The 22,358-nt window shown below is 61.0% G+C and overlaps 1 protein-coding gene across 1 annotated transcript in view; it reads right to left on the bottom strand.

Annotated features, from left to right (window-relative positions):
• Positions 1-22,358, bottom strand: part of ARHGEF11 (Rho guanine nucleotide exchange factor 11) — an 87,679-nt gene that overhangs the window by 6,735 nt on the left and 58,586 nt on the right. Inside the window, 24 exon segments of the mRNA XM_049634754.1 lie at positions 204-371; positions 565-640; positions 1,054-1,232; positions 2,028-2,145; positions 2,711-2,836; positions 2,944-3,023; positions 3,327-3,473; positions 3,723-3,910; positions 4,038-4,085; positions 4,165-4,344; positions 6,701-6,827; positions 9,639-9,668; positions 10,434-10,530; positions 10,823-10,967; positions 11,985-12,008; positions 13,963-14,085; positions 14,220-14,316; positions 15,315-15,357; positions 16,343-16,441; positions 17,315-17,416; positions 17,626-17,700; positions 19,357-19,494; positions 20,443-20,519; positions 20,992-21,037. Coding sequence (XP_049490711.1) covers positions 204-371; positions 565-640; positions 1,054-1,232; positions 2,028-2,145; positions 2,711-2,836; positions 2,944-3,023; positions 3,327-3,473; positions 3,723-3,910; positions 4,038-4,085; positions 4,165-4,344; positions 6,701-6,827; positions 9,639-9,668; positions 10,434-10,530; positions 10,823-10,967; positions 11,985-12,008; positions 13,963-14,085; positions 14,220-14,316; positions 15,315-15,357; positions 16,343-16,441; positions 17,315-17,416; positions 17,626-17,700; positions 19,357-19,494; positions 20,443-20,519; positions 20,992-21,037 — 2,533 coding nt within the window.

Here is a 22,358-nt window from a genome sequence, read left to right as displayed (position 1 = left end):
GGGGGGGGGGGGGGGGGGGGGGGGGGGGGGACATCGCCCCAAACCACGGGTGGAGAGAGCGGGCCCAGGGCCCCTTCCCGCACACACCGGGCTTCTCACCGAACCGCCTCTGTCCGCCGGGCCCCGTCCCCCCACCCCGCCCCAGGCCACGTCCTCCCGCTCAGGGGCCAGCAGGGAGGCCCGAGGCCAGGCCCGCGCGGCACCTGTGGCCACGGAGCGGATGAGCACGGCGTTGAGCTTGAGCACGGGGCTGAAGGTCTGCTTGCTGTCCGAGGAGCCGGCGGCCGTCTTGCTGTGGCACTTGAGCAGCAGCTTCTCGTCCTGCTTCTGCAGCAGCACCAGGAGGTCGTCCAGCAGCAGCACGTGCAGGTCTGGGGGGCAAGCGCCGTGAGGAGTACCCCTGCCCCCCCCCCCCCCCCCCCCCCCCCCCCCCCCGGACAGGGTCCTGTGCCCCCTCCCCAGGCGGGGCCGCAGGAGCCCTGCCGGGCCCCGGGCGTGCAGTCCGGAGGGCAGGGCTGGGGCACCCCGGGCGTGCGGTCCAGGGGGCAGGGCTGGGGCACCCACCCAAGGTCTTATCCTTGCTGGTCCTCCAGGTCAGGGGCCCCTCGTGGATCATCTTTCTGGCCGTCAGATCCAGGCTCTGTTAAGGAAACGTCGTTCATTCATTCGTACCTTCGTCCGACCCAGTGCACTGCTGAGGAGCTGGGGGTCAGCGGCAAGCAAGAGGCGGCCTCTGCTCTGACGCTCGAATAGAGGCCACGGGCAGGACAGAAGCCACCGTGAGACTGTGCGTCCCACTGGGGGGTTTGCCAGCGGCTCTGCCCCGGCCTCTCCCCAACCCGACCTCTTTTTGTTTCCTCCCCGGCCACCTTCACCTGGACCCCGGCTCCCAGCCCCCGCTCGGCCAGGAGAACTCCAGCATCCCGTCCCTGCCGGCAGGGCCGTCTGCTGGGTGTTCGTGGGGGCCCCGCTGCGGCACCCCGTCCCTCCGGGCCCCGGCCGGTTCCGCTCCCAGGGGTGCCCCCAGTGTGTGTGGCGGTCCCCGCCTCCCACCTTGAACTCCGCCGCCAGAGGGTTGCTGGCCCTCTCCAGGGAGGTGGTGTCCAGGCGTTTCTGGTAACCCTCCAGACGGTGCCGGTTCTCCGTCTGCTTCACGGCCTCGTTCACGTACTTGAGAATCTCCCGGCACTGGTCCCGGGCCCGGCACAGCTTCTCGTGCTCAGACGTGCCACCTACCGATCGGGGCAGAGGCGGTGCTGGGGGGTGCCTGCCTGAGGAGCGTGTCAGAGTCCAGCACACCTGGCCGCCGGTGGCTGCAAGCCGACGGTACGGGCACAGGTGTGCTGTCTTTGCCTCACTCGAGGGCCTCAAACCTAAGGGGCCCTGGCGCCGAGGGTCCTCGGGATCAGGGCACCGTCCCGGAGACACACACAGCTCTTGGGAATTGCCAGCCGGACCACAACCAGCTCCACAGATGCGGGGGAGGGCAGGGCCTGGCTGACGGCAACGGTGCCTCCAGGATGCCCGCCCAGGTCGGGAGAGGGTCCTCACACTCCATACCCTGACTCCAGCGCCCCAAATTCGAGGGCAGCGGGGGGGAATGCTCGGGACCCCAGAGAGTGTCCCTGGGGCTAGCTCCTCTCAGCACGGCCACTGAACTTATACAGTCAGCACACGCGGCTGTACGTCTGTGCGCTGCACAGAGGCGTCCGGCAGGGGGATGGACAGATGCGGGGGGGGGGGGGGGAGGTGACGGCAGCCGTGGCCCCGGTGTGGGACCACAGTCACAGGGGAGTCCGCGTGCCAACCTCTTTCCATTCGGACGCTTTCCTCAGATTTGCACCAAGGCCCCCACAGGCTGGGGGCGAGCCTCACACCCCCTCCCACTGCTGAGCTGCTTCTCCCCAAAGCACGCTCATAATCGCGACCTCCCTCGAGACTGAGCGGAACAAGGGACTCGTGAAGGCCACAGAGCAGGTCAGCGCTGGAACTAGGTCTGAGTGTGGCCGCCGCCTCGCGCTCCCTACCCTCTGTGTGCTTGAGGACGCTCTCCAGCAGCAGCGGGTACTTGGTGAGCCGCTGCATCTCCGAGATGATGAGGTCTCTGAGCTGCAGCCGCCGGCACTGAGGGTGGCTCTCGGCCTCCTGGACAGAAGGGGGCACAGACGGAGAAAGAGGACAACCCGCGGTCAGGGCCTGGCTCTTGGGCTCGGGACCCGGATGGGTGTGAAAAGGCCAAGTGGGTCCTGGCCCCAGAGGGTCACTCAGAAAGGTTTAGGGAAGACTGGTGGGGGCCGGGAGATAACCCACGGAGGGGATGTGGTCGAACAAGCACCACAGAGCAGGTGCTATGCCCACTTTACAGACAGGGAAACCGAGGCCCAGCTACATGCACACAGGAAGCAGGAGGCGAACACGGCCTTCGGGCTGCTAAGCCACGTCCGTCCTGAGGGCCGGCACGTGCCAGTGTTTCTGAGGCGGTGGCGTGGGACGAGGGGGGTGTGGATGGGCGTGGGGGTAGCTGGGCTGCCCTCCCGGGTGGAGAGGAGAGGCCGGCGGGCCGGCCCCGGGGCTCCAGGAAAGCAGCCCGGGAGATCCCTGGCGACCCCGGTCGGCCTTACGGAGCTACGCCCGCACTGACTTCTACTGGCGGCCAGGCCGCCACTGACTTCTACGCCCGCACTGACTTCTACTGGCGGGGAGGCCACACCTGCATGAAGAGCTGGAACCGGCTCTCCTTGCGCTGCTTGGTCTTGATGAGCGCCAGCGCTATGGACTGGTGGGAGCAGAACCGCGCGGCCACCTGCTGGAGCTCCTCCCGGGCGGGGCCGTCAAACTGCAGCACAAGGGACGCCACCCGGGCATCGCACCCCGGCCCTCCCACACCCTCCGCCGCCGCTCCCGTGGCCACGGGAAAGGGGGACCCGTCCCCTCCAAGCATACCCGAGCCAGCATGAGGTCACCAATGTCTTTGATAATGGGGCCCTCCTCCCGGAGCTTCCTCATGGCCTCACACCAGGAATCTGGGGCAAGGAGAGAAGAATCAGAGAGGCCCGGGGTAGAGCTGCACCGCCGGACCCTCCGGGACCCGGGGAGAAGGGCTTTGGGCGGCAGTGCCGAGGGGAAGGGTCCGGCAGCCGTTCTGCTCCTGGGGGGCCCGGAAGGCTGGCTTCAGGGCGCATATCAAGCTGTCCGCCAGAGAGAGCTGGTGAGGGCTGTCTGCTCAGGTAGGCCCTGGCACACGGTCAGATGGGGACAGACACCTGAAGGCTGGCCGGAGAAGGGGTGTGGGGGAAAGACAGCGGGCGGGGAGGACGGCCCCTCACTGTGGATCTCTATGAGCTCAGGCAGGTTGGGGAAGAGCCGGGCCAGCTCCTCCCGGGGCATCAGGTTCTCCTTCTTCATTCGCTGGTAGAAGATCAGGTCCAGGACCCGGAGTGTGCGCAGATGGGAGGCTTCTGTCACGAACAGCTCTGAGCGGGGTGGTCGCGGGATGGGAGGGACACAAAGCACAGGGGGTCAAGCGAGTGTGCAAAGTCATGACTGCCACCCCAAACCACTTCTGAGGAAGCCGAGTGCTGGTGTCAGATCGCAGGGCGACATCCCACCCCAAGGGCCATGCAGGAATGGTGACACGGACCTGGTCCCGTCCCCGGGGAGCCACCTGGCCTACTACCACCCTCTGCCCCCTACTCGCCCGAGTCAGAGGGGCACATGCTCACCGTTGATGACCTCCTGCCGGTCGATCTCTCTCTGGCTTAGCCCAGCCACCACGTCCTTGCCCACCATGTGCTGCCAGTTCTGGGCATCCGGCTCCAGCTCCAGGTCAGACAGCTGGCCCAGATCGTCCTCTAGGAGGTGGGGGAGGAGGGCGTCTGCACCGAACCCCAGATTGGGGGACTCGATGCTCCTGGGGAAGAGGAGGAAGGACTCAGCTCGGGGTCCGCCCCCGTCTCTCCTGCCCCGCGCCCACGGGAAACGGCGGCCGTGGACGGGCACACCCGGCCGGCCGCTCGGGGCCGGGACGCCCCACTCACCTGCGGCCCATCTTGGGGGTGAAGGGAGGGGTTGGGTTCTCCAGAGACCTGTGGAGAGAAGTCAGCCCTCAGCCCCCGCTGCCCCTGCCCCGAGACGCCCCAGCTGAGCTGCCCGAGCCCTGCCCACCTGGTGGAGAGGCTGGAGGCAGAGGACGAAGCTGACTGGTGGAGGCGGGCGGCCTCCGCGGCCGCGTCCATGTCCACGTCGCTGCGAGAGCGGGGCACGTTGTCCGCCTTCCGAGACCGCTTCATCTCCTCCCGGCCCTTCAGGCTCTCCGAGCGGCCCAGGCGAATCTCTGAGCGTGAACTGGGGAAGGAGGACCGGCAACCTTGGGGTCCCACGTCCCGGACAAGCTCTCCTCTGCCACCAAGACTCCAGGTGCCTCCCCTGCCCCTCCCCAGTCCGGCTCGATGGACAGAGGCTCTCATCGTCCCTGTCATCGTCCCCGTCGCCCACCAGGAAATGAGAGCGGGGACCAAGAGATCAGACTTGTGGTATGCCACAGGCCCTCATCAGGGACCATGAGGTCCTCGCTCCTGTCCTGGACTGTCTGGTGGCCAGACCATCTCTCCCTCGACTCCAGAGCAGGTCAGCTCCCACCGCGGACCCTGCTTGAGGCAGATCTCTTCCTTTCATAGGACTTTCTTCTACCGAGAAGTACAGGCACTTCCTTCACACTTGTCCTGGCCTCCTCGCAGGCCTATCAGAGATTCCATCCACGGATGGGCTCCTGCCCCTCCAGCTGTGGTGCGGATTCTTCTGTTCTCATCTTGTAGCATCCTTCCGGAGCTTCCACGTCCCCTCCTGGGGGCGGGCTGGCTGGGGAGGGCCCATCTACTGACCGGCAGGAACCCGCCCCCTCACCTGCCAGGTTTGGCCAAAAGACCCACAGACAAGACAGGACTCAGCATCTCCAGTCCCAGAGACCCCTCGGTGTGAAGAGACGCTGACGGCCGGGTGTTCTTTTCCGCATCCTGCAGAGCACGAGCCGGGAGACAGCTGGTGTCTCTGACCCCTGCTGCCCCAGGATGGTGCCTCCTCCCTCCACGGCCCTGCTGACTTGGTTCTTACTGACCTGCATCCTGGCCCCCTGCCTCCAGGGCCAGGGACAGCCTACAGAGTCTGGGCAGCTCCTGAGGGCACAGCAGGTTGCTGTAGCAAAGGAGGCCAGCACCCTGGGCTCCATTTATCTCGTGTCTCTCAACTGCCAAGGACTCAAACGGAGCTATCCCTGAAGCCACGCTGCCAGCCGACCGCCTCAGACCACCCCCTGGGGGCTGCTAGAACGCCTCCAGCCAAGACCACTCACCCAGCACTTGCACCAGTAACCCACACAGGCCACCTGAGCACCAGGACAAGCCCCCACAAGCGAGTAACCTCCTCCCAACAAGTGGGGCGACCTACCTCTGGTCCCCGATCCCTAGAATACTGCCTTCTAGACCCGGGGGCTCTTACACCTGCCGACTTCTGACCCACCGTTTCTGCTAAGATTGCTGGTGAGCTTATAGTCAGCAAAGCCAACGGCTCCCGTGGACAGGGGATTCGGGATCCTAGGGTCTCAGGGCATGTATAGCTGGCACCTTCAAGAGCACTATTTACAAACGGTCTCAACTTTTTTCTCACAACGTTGGTATCTTGTCTCTACACACCTGATGCATCTGTAACATCGGGCCTACACATCCCGTAATTTATACATTTAATTCACTCAATGAAATTACACGGAGCTCGGCCTCTTGGCTCAGGACAGATCTAACCTTCACCTTCCCTCACAGCTTTGTTTGTTCTCACGACGGCAGAATCTCCACACGCGCTGAGCTTACGAAGGTTTGCTACAAGCAGGAGTAACCTTGTGTGGGAGCAGGAACGGCAGACTTGTAGTTTGGTCAGTTTCCCAGGTAAAATGGTTTGACTCCCTTGGCCACTACCCGGTGACCCAGTGACCTGGCTTGCGCCTGCTCAGTAGGTGCACACGTGTATGATTTCTGTGCACGCAAGACCCCATCTATATGACTCAAGGGTGACTCAGGGAAGGTGCACGGAGCTTTCTGACCACAGGTGGTTCTCACTAAGTGTTGGCTGGAGAATTTCAGACATGACGTGGCTGCTGTCGTGCCACGGTCCGGAACAAGTCCGGGAGCACGCCTCGATGCCAGAGAAGGGTTCTCACTGGAACGTGGCCAAAGACGGAGAATATACGAGATGCCAGAGCTGCAAACCCTCTTTTCTTCTCGAAAGTGCTTTGGAACCAGCAGAGCCAAACTCCAGTGCTCTTCCTCACGGGCGTCGGTGGCCAACCTTGCCTGACCCCTGCATCCCCGGGACTGTCCCTTGCCACCCCTGCCCCAGTCTTCTCCAGCCTTGTCAGGTAGGGTGTCGGGATTAGCTGCTGTGTAATATCCTCTAGCTGCTGAGTAGTCAGGCGGTGAGTCCAAAGGAAACGTTCAAGACACGCAGTCCCCGGGCTGGGAGGTCGGGGGTCCTGCTCTGTCTTCCGCTGGCCTGATGGCCGACACTGGTGTGTCTTCAGAGCAGCTGCGAGTTCTGCGGCGGGGATCTTACGGTCTAACGGGGCGGGGGGAAGCACCTGGAAATAACCCTGCAGCACACCCCGCCCAGGCTCCCCTCCGTGGGAAGCCGGCAATTCCCATGTGGCCCTTGCTACCTGTCGCTTTCCAGCAGGTCCTCGGGAAAGCTTCCTGTGGAGAGCCGCTGCGTCCCGGGCTCTGGGGCGTCATACGGCTGGTTGTTCTCAAAGTGCTGAATGATGTTCCTCACGTTGCCTGGTTTGACTGGAAGCAGAAAGACAATGAAGGGTACTCTGCTTTCTGTTCGGGACCCTCGCTCCCGTTAGCCCAGAAGACAGAGCAGTGAGCAAGCACGGATGACAGCAGCACCAGGCTGGGGACTGGGAGACGCGGGGGCTGGTCCTCTGGACTACTTCCTGGTCCTCTCCCAATAACCCGGAGAGTGACAGGGGCAGTCCCTTGCTCTCTCACATGCAAAATGAGACCATTTGGAGGTATATTTCCTGTGGATATTCCTTTCGGCTCTCATGTTATTACAATGACTCTCAGGCTTAATTAACGATGAGATTTTTTCCAAGAACCGAATACAGAATAGAATACGAGCCAGGAGCACCCAAAATGCATCTATCTGTAATTTGGCCAGGTTGCCAGGTTATATCGATCATTTCCCAAGTTTATATTACTTTTAGAGCTCATTATTTGTTCTTTTTTTGACTTTCTTTCCTGTCCTTCCAGTCCCGGCCCCTGCCTCTAGTTGCTGCCATCACTGTGAATCAGACCCTTTATTATCAGTGAGTGGGGGTGGTCTTAGGTAGAACAGAGGAAAGGGGTCACTCTCTGGCATTCAAATTCCAGCCCCTCTTCAAAGCTAAGACAAAAGAAGGCTGTTCTTGTTCAAAGAAACAGAGAGAGCAGGTATGAAAGTCACGAGGCTCATGGGATACCCGCAGAAGGTTCCTCCTCAGAGACGCAGTGACATCAGCCCAGAGCTGGGCTTCAGAGGCCGATCTGCCAGAGACCAACGGGAAGGCTGGGGGTGGGCAGGGAGGCAGGCGAGGCCCTGATCCTACCCACACGAGCCAGAGTCCCACCCGTGCAAACCCACAAATCTCCCTAAGTCTCTAAACTCAGGTTTCATGAGAAAGTTTCCAGGCCAGAGGAAACAGAACATCCAGCTGGTCTCTTCAAACTTCGTATCATTTAGGCAGGTGGCCGGGGTAACAGTTTTCCAGAGATGCGTAACAGGAGGCTGTGTCAGGAGCAGGGGCTGTTAGCATCACGCCCACTTGGGGACTGGGGCCTGAGCTGCCTGCCGCAGGGTCAGCTCTGCAGTCACAGCCTGAGCGGCCCTGCTGGGTGATGGCCCGGGGGCCCGGGAACACCCTGTAACAGGCGGCCGCCGGGCTGAGCCCACTGCTCCCTCCCCTGTGTGTCGCCTGTGCTCGGGGTATAGTTCACCCTGTGACGACAAACGGGGATTGCTCTGAGAGGCGGCACGACTGAGGAAAGTCAGTGTAATGGGGGGAGAAAGGCAGAAAGAAACGCAATTTTTTAAATGAGCACAGTTTTTACTGGTGTCCCCTGTTCTCCTTCCTCCATTCTTTGGACGACAATGAAACGGAAGGATAAGTACATTCCATATTATTAACAGTCAGTTATGGTCGCTGTTAAACGGGGGCAACAGCTGATGACTCTAACGGTCGCTCAGTGCTGACCCTTCCTCCACCTCTGGGGGCTGCTTGGTCTTTAGACACGGACACAGGCTTTGCTGATGTCCTGGGACCTTGACAACCAAGGCCACACCAAATCATTAGATTACAATGGAAAGACCGAACTCAGCCCTGGTGAACACCCAGGCCCCTTACCCTGTCCTTGGGCTCCCGGCCCCTCGAAGCTGCTGCTTCCTCCTGCCTCCCCTGGGGCAGCGTGGACGGGAGGAAGTGTGTGTTAAGATCTAAGGGCCTGGGTCCCAAGGCCATTCTTTTATTTTTCCATTGTTCTATATGCCTTTTCTCAAAACTTAAAACCTTTTTTTTTTTTTTTAAGTAGCATAAGGAGGGGTGCCTGGGTGGCTCAGTCGGTTGGGTGTCCGACTTCGGCTCAGGTCACAATTTCATGGTTTGTGGGTTCGAGCCCCCTGCGTCGAAGTCTGGAGCCTGCTTCAGATTCCGTCTCCCTCTCTCTCTGCCCCACCCCTGCTCACGGTCTGTCTCTGCCTCTCTCTCTCGAAAATAAATAAACATTAAAAAAAAAAAATCAATAAAGTAGCATGAGTCTAGGAATTTAGTAACTTTGAAATAATTTTGAATCGTTATTTTTAATTGTCACTTCACATGAAACGAATTCTAGCCACTGAACAATTTCCTGATTTCATTGCACTGCTCTCTCTCTGCACAGATTCACAGTAGAGCCTTGACCACATTAATCACGTGACTGTACTCGTGGGAGCCTCACTGATGAGAAATGAGTCTGCCCAACTGCAGGTTCTCAGCCTCTCTGGGTTAATGTCTATGACGTGTTCGTTTTCAGCGCACAGACCCCCGACGGCACCAGGCCCTCTAACACACAGCAGGGGTCACTCTCTTCAACCGCCGCGGTGACGCCACGCCGTCCATGTTAAGTCAGGAGCGGTGGACGCGCCATGCTCGAGGGCTGAAGCAGAGCAGGTGACGGACGGTGAAAGGCCCCCAAGAAGAACTGTTAGAGACCCACTGTTTACGAAACCCCGCATGACTCTCAAAAATGAGGATTTTTGTTATTTCAGTCGAGACAAAAACCTGAGAAGCTCGTGCGGGACGTTTTAATGTGTGAAGGCCTCCCTCGTGTACACGGAGCCCTGGACCTTCGGAGCCCGTTCCCTGAGATGTGAGACAGGGACAGGGCGGGGCCGAGGGCGGGGAGGCCGTGACACTGCCAGGAGCAGCCCCCCGCGGAGGCAGCTGGAGCAGGAGGGAGGCACACGGAAGACAGCGACGGAGTGACGGGATGGGGGACGGGGAAAAAGGACAGACAGACTTGAGAGATGGAAACTCAAAGCTAATGCAAAGAAAAACCCACAGAAAATGGTCCTTTTACCTTCCACAGGGGACAAGGGAATATGAAATGCTAAAAGAAAACAAACAAAAACAAAAGTAAACCATGAAAAGTCAAATTAACGTCTCCAGAGTCAAAACAAAACTTACATCAAGCTGGAAAATGAAAAACGAATGGCAAAAATCAGGTCTGATCTAGAAGAGTCCCCCCTTCCGCAGCCCCCAGGCAGCAATATCAGAAAAGGCCACTGGCCCACCCACCCCACAGCCCTTCCCAGACTCCCAAGACTAACACTGGGGTCTGAAGACGCCAACTGGGAGGCCGGCAGAAAGTTCCAGACCGGTGACAGGCTTAACCGAGTTTCAGGTGAGTGGCAGCATCGGGGGTGTCGCTGGGCCCCCACCTCCCACTCCACATCTAGTTCTGCTTAGCAGTAAGTCAGACTTCCCCTCGAGGGCCCACAATTGCTCCCAACACACCTCAGGGGCACAGACGGAGCCCACTGATGAAGGTGAAGGGGGCATTTACTGTCAACAGGGCGGCCTTGCCAGGCGGGAATATTCCTCCGCGTGGCTGCTCGGTAGCTATAACTGCTCTGATCTCCTAGACTAAGGCCCGGGGACTGGCATGGCCTCCTTGGCTCGGAAGCGTCATCTGCACCTCGAGGAGCCTGCACGCGGTGTGGCAAGGGGACGATGAGCAGCACTGAGTGGGAGCTGCGGTCTCAGAGGGCGGGCGGGCGTGCGGCTGCTGGGACAGGGAACACCCTCTGCCAGCGGCCCGGTCGGGGATGGGGCTGCCGCCCCTGCCCGAGGCCACCGCCCCCCATGTACTCACTGCTCTGCGAAGAGCCTTTGGGCTTCCCGATGTACTTGAGGATAGGGTTTCGCCTCTTGTCCTCCAAGGCTTCCTTGTCTTTCTTGGAATTGCTGCTCTGCTGGGACAGGAGACACCAGCTTTGGAGAAGGTCCCAATCCCCAGACTTAGCCACTCATCCCTGCCACTGCCCCCCCAGACCCGCCCTGAACGGCTAACTGCAAAGCAGACTCCGGCTCGCTCCCGAACCAGCACACGTGCGCCTGGGCCGGGTTTGAGCTCGTCTGTGGGTTCTCACGGACTCCCCACGCAAAGGCAGCGAGGGTCGGGCGCAGTCGTGAGTGGCTTTCCCGGGTTGGCCTCATGCAGAGACCCGCACCAGAGGACACTTGTCCAGGTAGTTCTGTCACCTTCTTGGTCTTTGGGAAGAAGGGCAGCCACTTGTCCTTGTCAGGAGCTGCCTGAGCCTTTTCGGCTGTGCCGGAAGGCCGTGCCTCTCGAAGACGGAGCCCGGCGTGACTCATGTAGGTATTGAGGGCGAAGTCCATGGGGGCGCTGTGCGACGGGAAGCAGAGTGGTCAGTCAGAAAGCTCGAGCTGTGCCGGCCAGCAGGCGGAAGGGCTGGAACCCCGCTCTGGACAATCTCCAAACTACCACCCGGGGGGGTGACAAAGGGAGAGTTCTGGGTCAGGGTGTTTGGAAGGAGCCCTGGAATTCTCAAGGGGGGGGCACAGAAGGACTCTTGGCTAGCAGGAGTCCTGGGAAAGACCTAATTCTCTCCCTAAGCGCAACTCTTCCTGAAGGGGGGAGAGCGGCCAGCAGAAGGACGTGGCCGGTCCCTACAACGTAAGCCAACAAGCCGGCAGGCCTGGAACCGACTGAGGCCCACGGCCACGGTCCTCGGGCATCCACGTGCGGTGGGGTGGCAGGGAAAAGGGGAGAAATGCCGGCCTGCCTCTGCCTTCACCACCCTCCCGGCCCCGGCACCAAGAGAGAGATGGAACGGAGCCGCCACGGGCCACACGTGGAAGCGTCCAGAGCCGTGTCTGGAAGCCAATCTGGCCCTGGATTCAGGAGGCAGGTCGGGCACTCTGGGCACTCAGTGCAGCAAGGGCTCCGGCTCCGGCCCCTCCTCCACAACCGCCCTGGCCTGCCTTCCTCCGGCTCAAGCGTGCGCACACTCTTCGACGCTGGCTGCTTGAGGAGCGGACACGCATACCGGCTGCGGAAACCCCATAACCTGTGCCAGAGAGGAGAGGCGTCGCGCCCCGGCTCCCCTACAAGGGCTGCTGACGCAGGCCGGTCCTGTCACCAGCACTTCACGGTGGCTTAGAGGTAAAAGCCGGAGGGAGACGCAGAGCTAAGGCGGAGGTGGGGAGGCCGGCTATGTGCACGGTGGGGTGAGGGCAGGCCCTTGCCCCAGGCGGTGGCCCCAAGCGGCAGGGGCCTGGACCTCACAAGCCGCTGTTACGGTTACGCGACACCTGGGGCCATGCCTGGACACACTGTGACCTCGATGCTCAGGGCGCCCCGTGTCCAGAAGGATGGCAAACGCACCGCACACTCACTCACCTCCTGTCCTCCTCGTACTTGGACCTGGAACAAAAGGAAGGAGCCATGACGCGCACGTACGGCATCGGCGTGTTGGCCGCGCAGACACGGGGGATGGGGGCGGTGGGGGCGGGGAGGCCAGACCTCGACTCCGGTCTCAGCTCTGAGCCTACGTGGCGCTCGGGAGGCGAGAGCGCTCACCCCCTTGGGGGCCTCGGCACAGGGACTGAGAGGTCCTTCCCGCTGAAGGGGGACGTGGCCGGCACTGTGACGTGATCACGGAGGAAGGGGCCCGTCCTCGCCCAGCCAAACTCGACTGAAGGGCTGGGCTGACGTAGAGCTGGAGGAGGGCGGGTGGCCCCTCGAGAGTGGACCCAGAGAGACCTTCCCACACGGCGGTGGAGGCAGCAACGACCAGCCGAGGGGGCACGATGGGCCAGGCACTATTCTAAGCTATTCACAAGCTGATCGAGATCTCAAAGTGCCCGGTGAGGAGGCGTTAGATCTCCATCAGTGAGGCTGAAGCTTCCCGTAGAGACCACCCCGGGCGGGGTGCCCGGTGTAACAGGCCAGGGAAACTGAGGCCCACAGAGATCCAGGGCTTGGCTGAAGCTCAGGGGGTTATTCCCAGGAATATGCCCCTGTGTGATGTCTGCAGTCCTGTCTCTCCTCTGCCAGACTTAGCCTGCGGCCGCACCTCCAGGGTGACGTCTAATACGGACCTCAGACTCAACGTGCCCACCTCGGACTGCCCTCCCACACAGCCGCCCTGATCCCGGCTGATGGCACCTCGTCCTTTCTGCCGTGTAGGCACAAACCGTGGGGTCTTCCCCGACCCACACTCAGTTTTTAGGAGATGCCCGTTTGCTCTACTGTTAGGATACACGTGGGACACCGACCGCGTCTCACCGCGTGCCCCAGCCCTGCCCGGTCCAAGCCCCACCGCGTGGGTTCCCATGCGGCCCCTCCCCGCCACGGACAGGGAAAACCAGAGGCCGCACAACCGTCCTCAGGCTCTGTGGCTGCCCTCCCGTCACCTCTCTGACTTCAGCACCCACCTTCTCTATCTGCCCTGGTCTCCGCTGCTCCCCACACGTCAAGCACGCGCCTACTTTGCCCTGCCTCTTCCCCCCAGCTGTCTTCAAGGATGACGGCCCCACTTTCTTCAGTTGCTTAAATGTTACTGGGGGGGGGGGGAGGCTCGCCCTGGCCGCCCTATTTAAAACCGTCACCCGCTGGCTCTGGTGCGCCCGACCCCTTCCGCCAGCCTGCTCTGTCCCCCTCGTTGTCTCCAACGCGTTACAGGCCTTCCTCATTTCTTGCACACTGCTCTCTCTTCCCCCTATGACGTGAGCACCACAGAAACTGTTGTTTTGTTCACTAACACGTCCCGAGAGCCCAGAACGAACTCCGCACGTGTTGCTGCATCGAATGGCAGTGTGAACAGAGACTCCGGAGACAGTCTCGTCCACCTTTTGTCATTTTATAGCTGAGACCAGGGTCCCAGAGCACTGAGTGGAGAAGCCCCTAAGTCTGATGTGTCCCCACAAAGTCACGCGGGTGGCGCTGGGAAGACGGGACAGGAGAGGCACGGCCACCGCAGCTGAGCCGAAGTTCCTGACCAGGTTAGTCAGGCCGGTCTTCTGACGCCCAACTGAGATGATTAGTTGAGAATCGTTCACCCTCCCGCCCGCCAGCTGGTCTGCCTCCTGAGGGCCCACGTGTGGCCCTTGTGCCAGGGTCCCTGTGACCCTACAGACAGGAGGCAGCACGGTCAGGAAGAGGGCTCGGAAGGGGAGCAGAAAGCTCCGCGGGGAGCCCCGTGAAATGCCGACGGTCTCGCCTGAGCGAGGCAGCAGGCGAGCCGGGCCCTCCGCACCTTCCGGGGGGAGGATCCGGCAGACGTCGTGGGGGGAGAGGCCGGCGAGCAGACGCACAGGACACTCGCGTCTGTTCGGCACTTCCGGGTGGCATTGCGGGGGGGTGGGGGTGCACTCACAGGATGTCTCCCAGGGCAGCCAGCTGCTTCTCGGCCACTTGGCGTTCTCGGAGAGGGTCGCCGTCCAGGTCCAGCAGGTCATTCTCACCGTACAGACTGCCCAGCCCCAGGGTGCGCTTCGTTCTAAGACAGACAAAGCAGGCACACACGCGTGCTCACAGACGCCCGGAAACAGCGAGGCAAACGCGCTAACGAGAGACGCTCGTCACAGGGGACAGACGGGTGAGGACGCAGAGGGAGCGGGGGGGATCCACAACCTGTAGTCCTGGATCTGCTCCTGGATCTCGGGCATGGCCGCCTCCTGGGCTTCCCGGAGGGCAGCGCGGACGTCCTCGCTGCTGCGCAGACGTGAGTCTGGTGGGAACCCAGGGAAGGAGAAATGGGGTGTCGGGAGAGGGGGCCATGCCTGCTGAGCCCCCTGAGTCCTGGACCCACCAGGTCACTCCCGAATCCAGGACTGGACTCCTGTTGTCCAGGTCCCAAGGCAAGCACAAAAACATTTTCTGGATGTTCTAGGCTCTGTTACGTGGACAAATGAAACCCCGTCTACGATCGGATGGGCCCAGGGGCTGCCCTCTGATGCCACAGTGCAAACCCCTCATTCTTCGTGGCCCCCGGGCCAGGGCGCGAGGCCGAGAAAGGCAAGCACTTCACATGAAGCCCCGACTCCCCAGCGGAACCTGGACGGTGTCAGTCCCGCTCCCCCAGCAGCTTCATGCGGTCGAGGGACTCTACCCTCTGGCCTCAGTCAGGCCACAAGGCACGCTTTCCGAAGGCAGCGTGGGACGCCTGTTCTCTAGAAAGCTGCCTGGGACCCGCTTCTCAGGCTGACACCCTCTTATGCCGCCTTCCCTCAGCCCTCCTATCACGACTAGAGAACGAAATGGGGACAGAGCAATCACTGGCCGGCAGGGTGCTCACCGGGCCAAACGCCGACAGCATCAGAGAGGAATTCACAGAAACAAAAATACTCCAGAGATCCCGACCCGAGGTGGGATGGAGTGAGGCCCCGGTTTCTGGAGTTTCAAGAATTCCCCCAGGGATTCTGGTGATCGACCAGGCTTAGGAATCCCTCAAGTCCAACTGCCCTTTCGTACAGATGGCCCCGCTGGGCCCAGGAAGGTCCCGGGGGAGGCTGGCAGAAACAAGCTCAGGTCTGACGGGGGCACGTACTCCCGGGATGGGCTCCCCAGGCAGGGCCTGTCCCGTTGCGCAGCCCGTCAGCCACTGTGAGGCGCTCGGGGGGAACCGCCCCCACTTTCCCTCCTAGAGAAGGGCTTCCCATGTGCCCTCTGTGCTCTGCAGCCTCCCATGGCCCAGGACAAGAGCAGCTGGCTAGTAAACTGACTTACCGATTTCAGTCTGCAACACCTCTGGGACCTTCACTCTCAGAGGCTAGAAAAGAGAAGAGTGGGGGCGGGGGCAGTGAGGCCCACAGCCCAGGGTACGTGGGAGACGTTGCACGGTGGCAGGGAGGACTGGAACACCCCTTCTCTCCTTCCCGGACACCCGGCCCACCGTCCTCTCCTCCGCCCCCTCGTAAGCCTGCACTCGAGCATGAAGCTACAAGGCGAGCTGAGCCACCTTCTGGGGCACATGCAGGCTTCCCACTTTGCTTCAAGGACATGGGGTGCGTGGGATGCACGGGTGCTGACTCAGCAGCAAGGGAGCAAGCTTTACCGGGCCGTCTCTGCTCCCTCAGGTTACCGAGTGTCCCACTGAGCGGAGAGCAGAGGGACCGCCCGCGGGGACAGGCTGGTTCTGCAACCCCCACAGGGTGCGGCCGGCAGCGGCCGCCCCCCTCCAGACCCGCTAGAGGGAACAGGCGTGGAAGTCTTGAGAAGGACACTTTACTCCCAGTCTCAGGAATCCTGCGAGCTTATGTTTTGGAACTGAGAGACTGAAGTCGTTTGGGCATCAGTGTAGCCGCTCACACTGCAGAGTCCGTAAGGCGTTGCCCTGTGCAGGCAGGTGCCGCCGCAGCCCGGCCCTGTCCACACGGGTGCGTGCTCTCAGCCTCCTCCCCGGGAACCCTGCTCTGGGCTGGGCATGAGAGCCCCGCGAGGATCAGTGAGCCCAGACACGGAGCCAGCACCGATCTAGGGGACAGGAATCAGGGTTTGGCACCAGCTCCTTCTCTCTCCAAATGTTTGGAGAGGCCACGTGCATTCTACCTGGCCACACGCAGAACAAAGGGGCCAGGAGAGGAGCTCAGGGTTGAGAGCAGGGCCGGGAACAGGACCCAGGAGCCGTCCGTCAGCCCCAACTTCTCCTGAAGAACGGTTTCCATCCAGCCTGAATGTATGGCTTCATTTTTCCTCTGCTCCGAGTGGCCCCCAGGAGTACAGTAAAATTGTAATTCAATCCACGACTGCCTTACCGCGTTTTTCTCTAGGAAAATATTCCAGATGTCTTTTCCCAAGCTTCGGGAATCCTTGGGGTTTGTCTGCTGATAAACTTCGGCACACAAGTAAAAAAGCTAGGAGGAGAGAGGAGGGGGCTGGAGCGGTGGTTCTCAGTGGCCCCCCTCCGTGGAGGACTGATTTTGCCTCCAAGGGACAATGAGCGGGCGGTGCCTGGAGACATCTGTGACCCTTCCCTGAAGAGGTGCTGGGGCACCTAGTGGGCAGAGCCTAGTGACGCAGCTGAGATGGGAAGATGCACAGGACGGCCCCCCAGCAAAAACTCCTACAGCTCAACGTCACCACGCTGGGGCAGAGAAACCCTGGCTTGGAGTCTCAGAACCCTCTGAGTTCTGCCTACCCGCTTGCAACACAGGCACCCTATCTGTGCGTCCTCCACACTCGGCATTTTGCCTCGTGCTGGTCTGTATCTTGTGTTCTACGGGCCGGTGTTCTACTTCTGTCTGTGATGTGCCCGGACTTCACTCCGGAGTCTCTGGGACACAGCACGTGGGCCCCACACACCGGTGCTCCTGGCCCCGAAGGCAAACAGTGCTCTGTGCCTCCTGAGGGACACGACACCGTCCCCTCGTGCCCATCCCCTTCCGAGCGGCTGAGCAGCAGGAGAGAAGCTGCTGAGGCCGCTGGCCCCTTCCCCATACAGCCCGCTGTCATCTTTGTCACCTTGCCCCTCCGCTAAGCCTCCCTGCGGTAAGGTCTCGTGTCTGCAAGGCCAGGCTCTCACGTCCTCAGGGTTCACGACTCCAGGATGACCCGTCTCCTCCAAGCAGACCGAGAACGATGGCGGCTCTCCTGGCCTCCCTCTCCCCGCGCCTCCCTACGCTCCGGACGTGCTTGGCGGGGCACAGTCCCTCCCGCCTGACCCGCACCTTCTTCCCTATTTGCCTCTGTCCTCGAGCTGCCTGCCGGCGCCCGCAGATCGGACTTACCAGCGGGCTGGGGTCCGCCTGAGAGAAGATGTACCGCAGGAAAACCCCCAGGTGGGCTGGCCGGGCCTTCAGCTTCTCGAGGTCCTGGAATATGATGTCGCTCTGGAAGGCAGACGCACGAGTGTGGCTGCGGTGCGCAGAGGCAGGATACAGCAGCATGGCCTGTGGCCTCGCCCCACGTCCCCCGCCGCCCGGGTCTGCAAGCTTCGGCGCCCACCCTGTGCCCCTCACGGCCGGTGTGGGTCTAACGGCTTCTAGTCAACAGCAGCCAGTGCGACAATGACGAAAGCAGGGAGTCAGGGAACCGTTACCTCGTTGTTGAAATAACCTGGGTCACAGTCTTCCTCTGGGCCAATAATTAAAGGCTTTGGGCTTTGGTCTGTGCCCTGCGGAAAGAGTCCAGATGCAGGGAGGTCAGGGGACACGGATCCAGGCCCCACACCACATCTGTGTGGTGACGGCATGGCACCGGTGAGGAGGACCGTGTGTGTCTGGCGAGAGCGCTGGCATCTCCCCACCTCCCCTGGTCTCAGAGGGCAGACCGCGGTCTCCAGCGCCCGGAGTCAAGTTCCTCTGGGTGGGGAGGCCTGGGCATGTGCATGTGGAGACAGGAAGTGAGAGAAGGCGCTCTTCCTGTTTGCGAAAGACCCTGGGACGCAGTGCCAGTTCCTGCAGCCGCGGCCTGGGGCTCTGTTGGTCCTTTTGGCGGCCATGTCCACGTCCAGCACGGCACCCACGGCGGCCCGGTCTCCGTCACAGGACAGCTTGGAGCCATCTCTGCCTCCTAGAGCAGGACGGGACGGAGCTGACCGCTCCCCCAGCCGGCTCAGGGGTCTACGGCAGGCCTCCACCACCTGCCTAAATTCCAGACCTCTGAGCATGGCGTTCTCCCCTTCCTCCTCACGCCTGTTTTACTAGAAGCCCAACCCCTAACCGGTGTGTGGTCCATGTCAGGTACAACGAGAGTTCATTCTGCACAGACGTGTCAGACGCTTCACTGGACAAGCTTTCTCCTGAAGGTTCCATGAACTTCCAAAGCTTTCTACCAATGTTTTCCACTGAATTCAATCTGCCTCATTTCCAGGCATTCCCCAACACAGGCCCTGCTCTGGAGCCAGTCTGGACCACTTACGCCCACTTTGCCCACTTTCTTCCAGGCTTAACATGCCCTCCCGCCCGACTCGCTCAAGGGGTTTTTCCTGACAGTGCCTTCCGAAAACTCACTCACTCTGCTCTCTTGCTTATTTGCAGACTCTTCGCTCAGAATGACAGAGTCAAAGAACGTGAGACCCAGAAGGTACGTCAGAGATCAGCGTGGCGCTCACTGACAAATGAAAACGCGAGGCCTGGACAGACTGAATGCAGCTGCCTCTGTATTTCTCAGACACATCCTGGGCTGCCTCCTCTCCTGTAACACCCGGGTCTCTGCATCCCTTGGGGTCCAGGATCCCCAGGGATGGCAGATGGCCACTTCTGGGCCCTCGACAGCCCAGACCCTCGGCAAGCTTTCTGCGCTGAGCCCAGAGCCCTCTTCCCGGGTCTCCCCTCCTGGTTCTATTCTCGGGGGCAGTGCTTCCAAATCAGGTTTTCAGGACCCTGGGGCCACAGGACTCACCCCGGGGTAGGGGGGACGCTGACGGGCACAGGTCCCGGGGGAGCTGAGCTTTTACCTGTTTGTGGTACCAGGGTGCCAAATAAGAATAAGATTTTGTGTAAGAAAAAGGATTTTGCTGCAGAAAGAGAAAACTGAGGAGTAGTGTTCTGGAGAAAGACTGCACAAATCTATCTGTTGCTGTACACAGACAGCTGTCTGTCCCTCGGGCGTCCCTTCCCTTCCCTGCACACGTATTCACCGTCCTCACACAGCCCGAGACAGCGTTCAAACATCTACTCAAGCCACGTTCGTCCTTCCGTCTTGTTCTCTAAGCAAAAGTCTATCAGGAAGCGGGTGTGGCCAGAGGGGTCCAGGCCTCGCACTGGAATGTGGTTCTGAAGGAGGGGAGGAGGGGAGGGAGAGCCGCAGGGGGCTCTGGACCCCTCACCTGGTCGCCGGCGCCGGGCACTGGTGCGTCCGAGCCCTGCCGCCGATGGTGCTGGGCCACCCTGGCCACGATCACAGGGGAGGTTCGGGGACTGTCCAGCCCAGGGTCCGACAGTGCCGAGTTCCGATTCTTCAGCACCTAGAGGAACAGAGAGCCCACCCAGAAACTCACGCTCCGCTCGTGTGGTGAGGCCCACGCCCGGTGGCGCACGCGCACTCCCCAGTGCTTCCTCCGCGCCCGCCACGACTCTGGGCCCGCGTTAGGCGCACCGGGCTCGATGCTCACAACCGCCCTTTGAGGCAGACACTACCTCTCCCCCCGCTTCTCACATAAGGAAACCAAGACTCGGGAAGGTCATGAGATTTGCCGAAGGTCAGGACCCAGCCACGGGTATTCCCTGGAGTCAACCCAGCCCACAGCCTTCCTCTCTAAGCCAGGTCGCCTCTCTGACACCCGGCCCTCAGGATACCTGGAACGCATCCTGGGTCCTGTAAGGACACGCTAATACAATTCCAACTATTACTTAGAATTACGGTGTAAGTGTTAATTAACCTGGCTAAGCAGGTACCTTACAGACATCACGATTACTTCTTCCGTTCACTTGCACTTTCAGCTTGCAAGTTTATATCTGCAATTTACATATGCAAATAGAGAACAGCTGGGAGGTAACGCTAGGCCAGAACCCGAAAGTCTGCTGACCGCTGCAGAAAAGATGAGCTGTTCAAGGACAGTGAGGTCTGTGAGAGAGAGAGGGGCCGCCGCTGTGCCTCGGCCGGCTCGGGGTGTCCACCTGAGCGGGAGACCCGTGTGTGCGGTCAGGCCGCGGTTTTCGCGGACAGGCTCTGCTCCCTCACGCCCAGAGGCTCCCCACACGTCGTCCGCCTTCCTCCGCCGATTCTTTACAGAACGGAAGGCGGCTCTGACAGCCCCGCACGCAGGGCGCACGTGCAGCCCCTTCCGTGCCCAGAGCACAGCGACGAGAACCCTTGGAGCCGGGAGCGCGCACGGACGGCAGGACCTGTGGGTGCCCGGAGAGCGGACGCCGACCGTGGTTTCAGACGGGGCTGGCCCCCTGTGGGCACTCACCTCGCCGAGGGAGGGGAAGCGCTCTGCCCCAGAGTCCAAGCCGCTGTCCCCCTCCTGGGAATCCAGAGAGAGCCGGCCTGGGAAGGAGACAGATGACACGGAAGGTGGCATCGTGGCCTGGGGGGCCCGTGGGCAGGGTAGGGGGGCCAAGTGCCACCTTCCCTCCTTTCCGGGTTTCCCTCAGGTCAGATGCTCTACACCCGGCTCTCACCCACCAGTGTGCCTGTGCCCGGGCCACGTCAGTCCCGGAATGAGACTCTGCTGTGCCAGATCACCGAGAGTCTCGCCCCCAGCCCCAGTGTGGCCTCCCAAGGGCCTGACTGCTGTCGTCACAGTTCCTCTCTGGTCCGCAGCCGTCGGTGCTGCGGTCACGCACTCCCGTCTACAGACTAAGCCGCCCCCGCCGCCCCTGTGCGTGGATGTCGCTTTCTCTCCCTATGCTTGTGCCCGGAGCAGGGCCTCCAGTCAGTCTTTCCAGAACCTGCCCCAGGGGGAGGGGACAGTGAGTAAGGAACCCGGACCAGAGTATGGAGAGCTGGGCCGACTTACCTTCTGACGACCTCTGGCCGGTGTCACCGTACAGGGACAGCAGGTCCTAAAAAACAAAGGTGCCGAGGGTGGCAAGTTCTGCAAGCCTCTCTCCTACTTGTTCCCTCCTCCAGCCACCCCTTCCCTCATCTCCGCAGACAGTATCTGCTGCAGTGAGCGGCTGCTTCTCATTTGTTGCCTTAAAAATGCCCAGACTGGGGAGCCATTGCATCGTGGGTAGTCGGGAGGATGGTGGAAAGGGAGAAATTCTTCAAACCCACGGATTTGCCACCCCGGACCTCAAAGCATCTACTGCCTCGGTTGGGCTGGACGCAGAAGGAGCTTCCCGCCAGGAAAGCTGGTGACTGAGGGCAGCGGAGGAGGGCTGGCCTCTAACTGCCGCCGACCGACAGACCGACCGATAGACGGGGCTGGGGGATGGGACTGTGGTGATAGAGCTCGGCTGCTCGGGAAGCCCGCCCTTCTAGATCTCGTCTAGGCTTTTGGGAAGCCCGAGGCAGGGACGGCTCTCTACCATAACCGAGGAGCCCAGAGACCTCACGTGACGTGCCCAAGCTACGCAGCAGGAAAACTGACGCCGGGGCTGGCGACCCGACCCACCACCCCGCAGAGCACACGGGTGCGGACAGCGGCAGGGGCATGCTTCTCTCCCGCAATACCACCCCGCTCCAGTAGGCCCCGCTGTGACCTCCGTTCTACAGACAGACACCGAGGCTCCTGGGAAGTATGGAGCCTGCCCAAGTCTTCCAGAAGGCGAGCACAGAACCTGAGCTCCTACCAGCCATGCGACACTGACTGTCCTTCAGAAGACACAACGGTTCAAATTTGACTAGCCTGCGGTTCCCAGACATTTTGATCTGGATGCTCTAAAGAAGAAAGACGGTCATCCTCCAACAAGTTCTACCAGCTTTGGCAAAACTATTCTCGGAGATCTTAAAGTTTCTGGCGGGTTCCTTCTTATTTACCCAAAGAGTTAAGGCCCGATGGAGATTCAGACGGATGCTAATAACAAAGCCCTTGACTAGGACAGGTAAGGACACTCCTCTCTGGAAACTCCGTTTACACAAAACGGTCAGCGCTGTGGGTCCCTCACTTGGGCTGACGTGCAAAGTGCTGGGACGGGGGCTGAAAGGAGCCTCCAGACGTGCGCCGTGTGAGATCACTCAGGGACAGCCGTCAGCTCCAAGGACAGCACTGGGGAGCAGGTGACAGGGAGACTGAAGCCAAGGGCCCGACTTAGTTCATGCGTGTTTCCTTCCGCCGCAGGCTCATCGGGGGCAGGAAGGGGCCCTTTGGCGCTAAAGAAAGAATTGCTGCCCTCCGTTCCCTGTAAAGTCCTGGACGCTTACTGGTCAGCCCCTGCACAG

Source organism: Panthera uncia, chromosome F1 (genome assembly GCF_023721935.1).
Source record: "Panthera uncia isolate 11264 chromosome F1, Puncia_PCG_1.0, whole genome shotgun sequence".
NCBI lineage: Eukaryota > Metazoa > Chordata > Mammalia > Carnivora > Felidae > Panthera > Panthera uncia.
The sequence above is the reverse complement of the archived record's forward strand: the minus strand, read 5'-3'. Positions and strand labels throughout refer to the sequence as shown.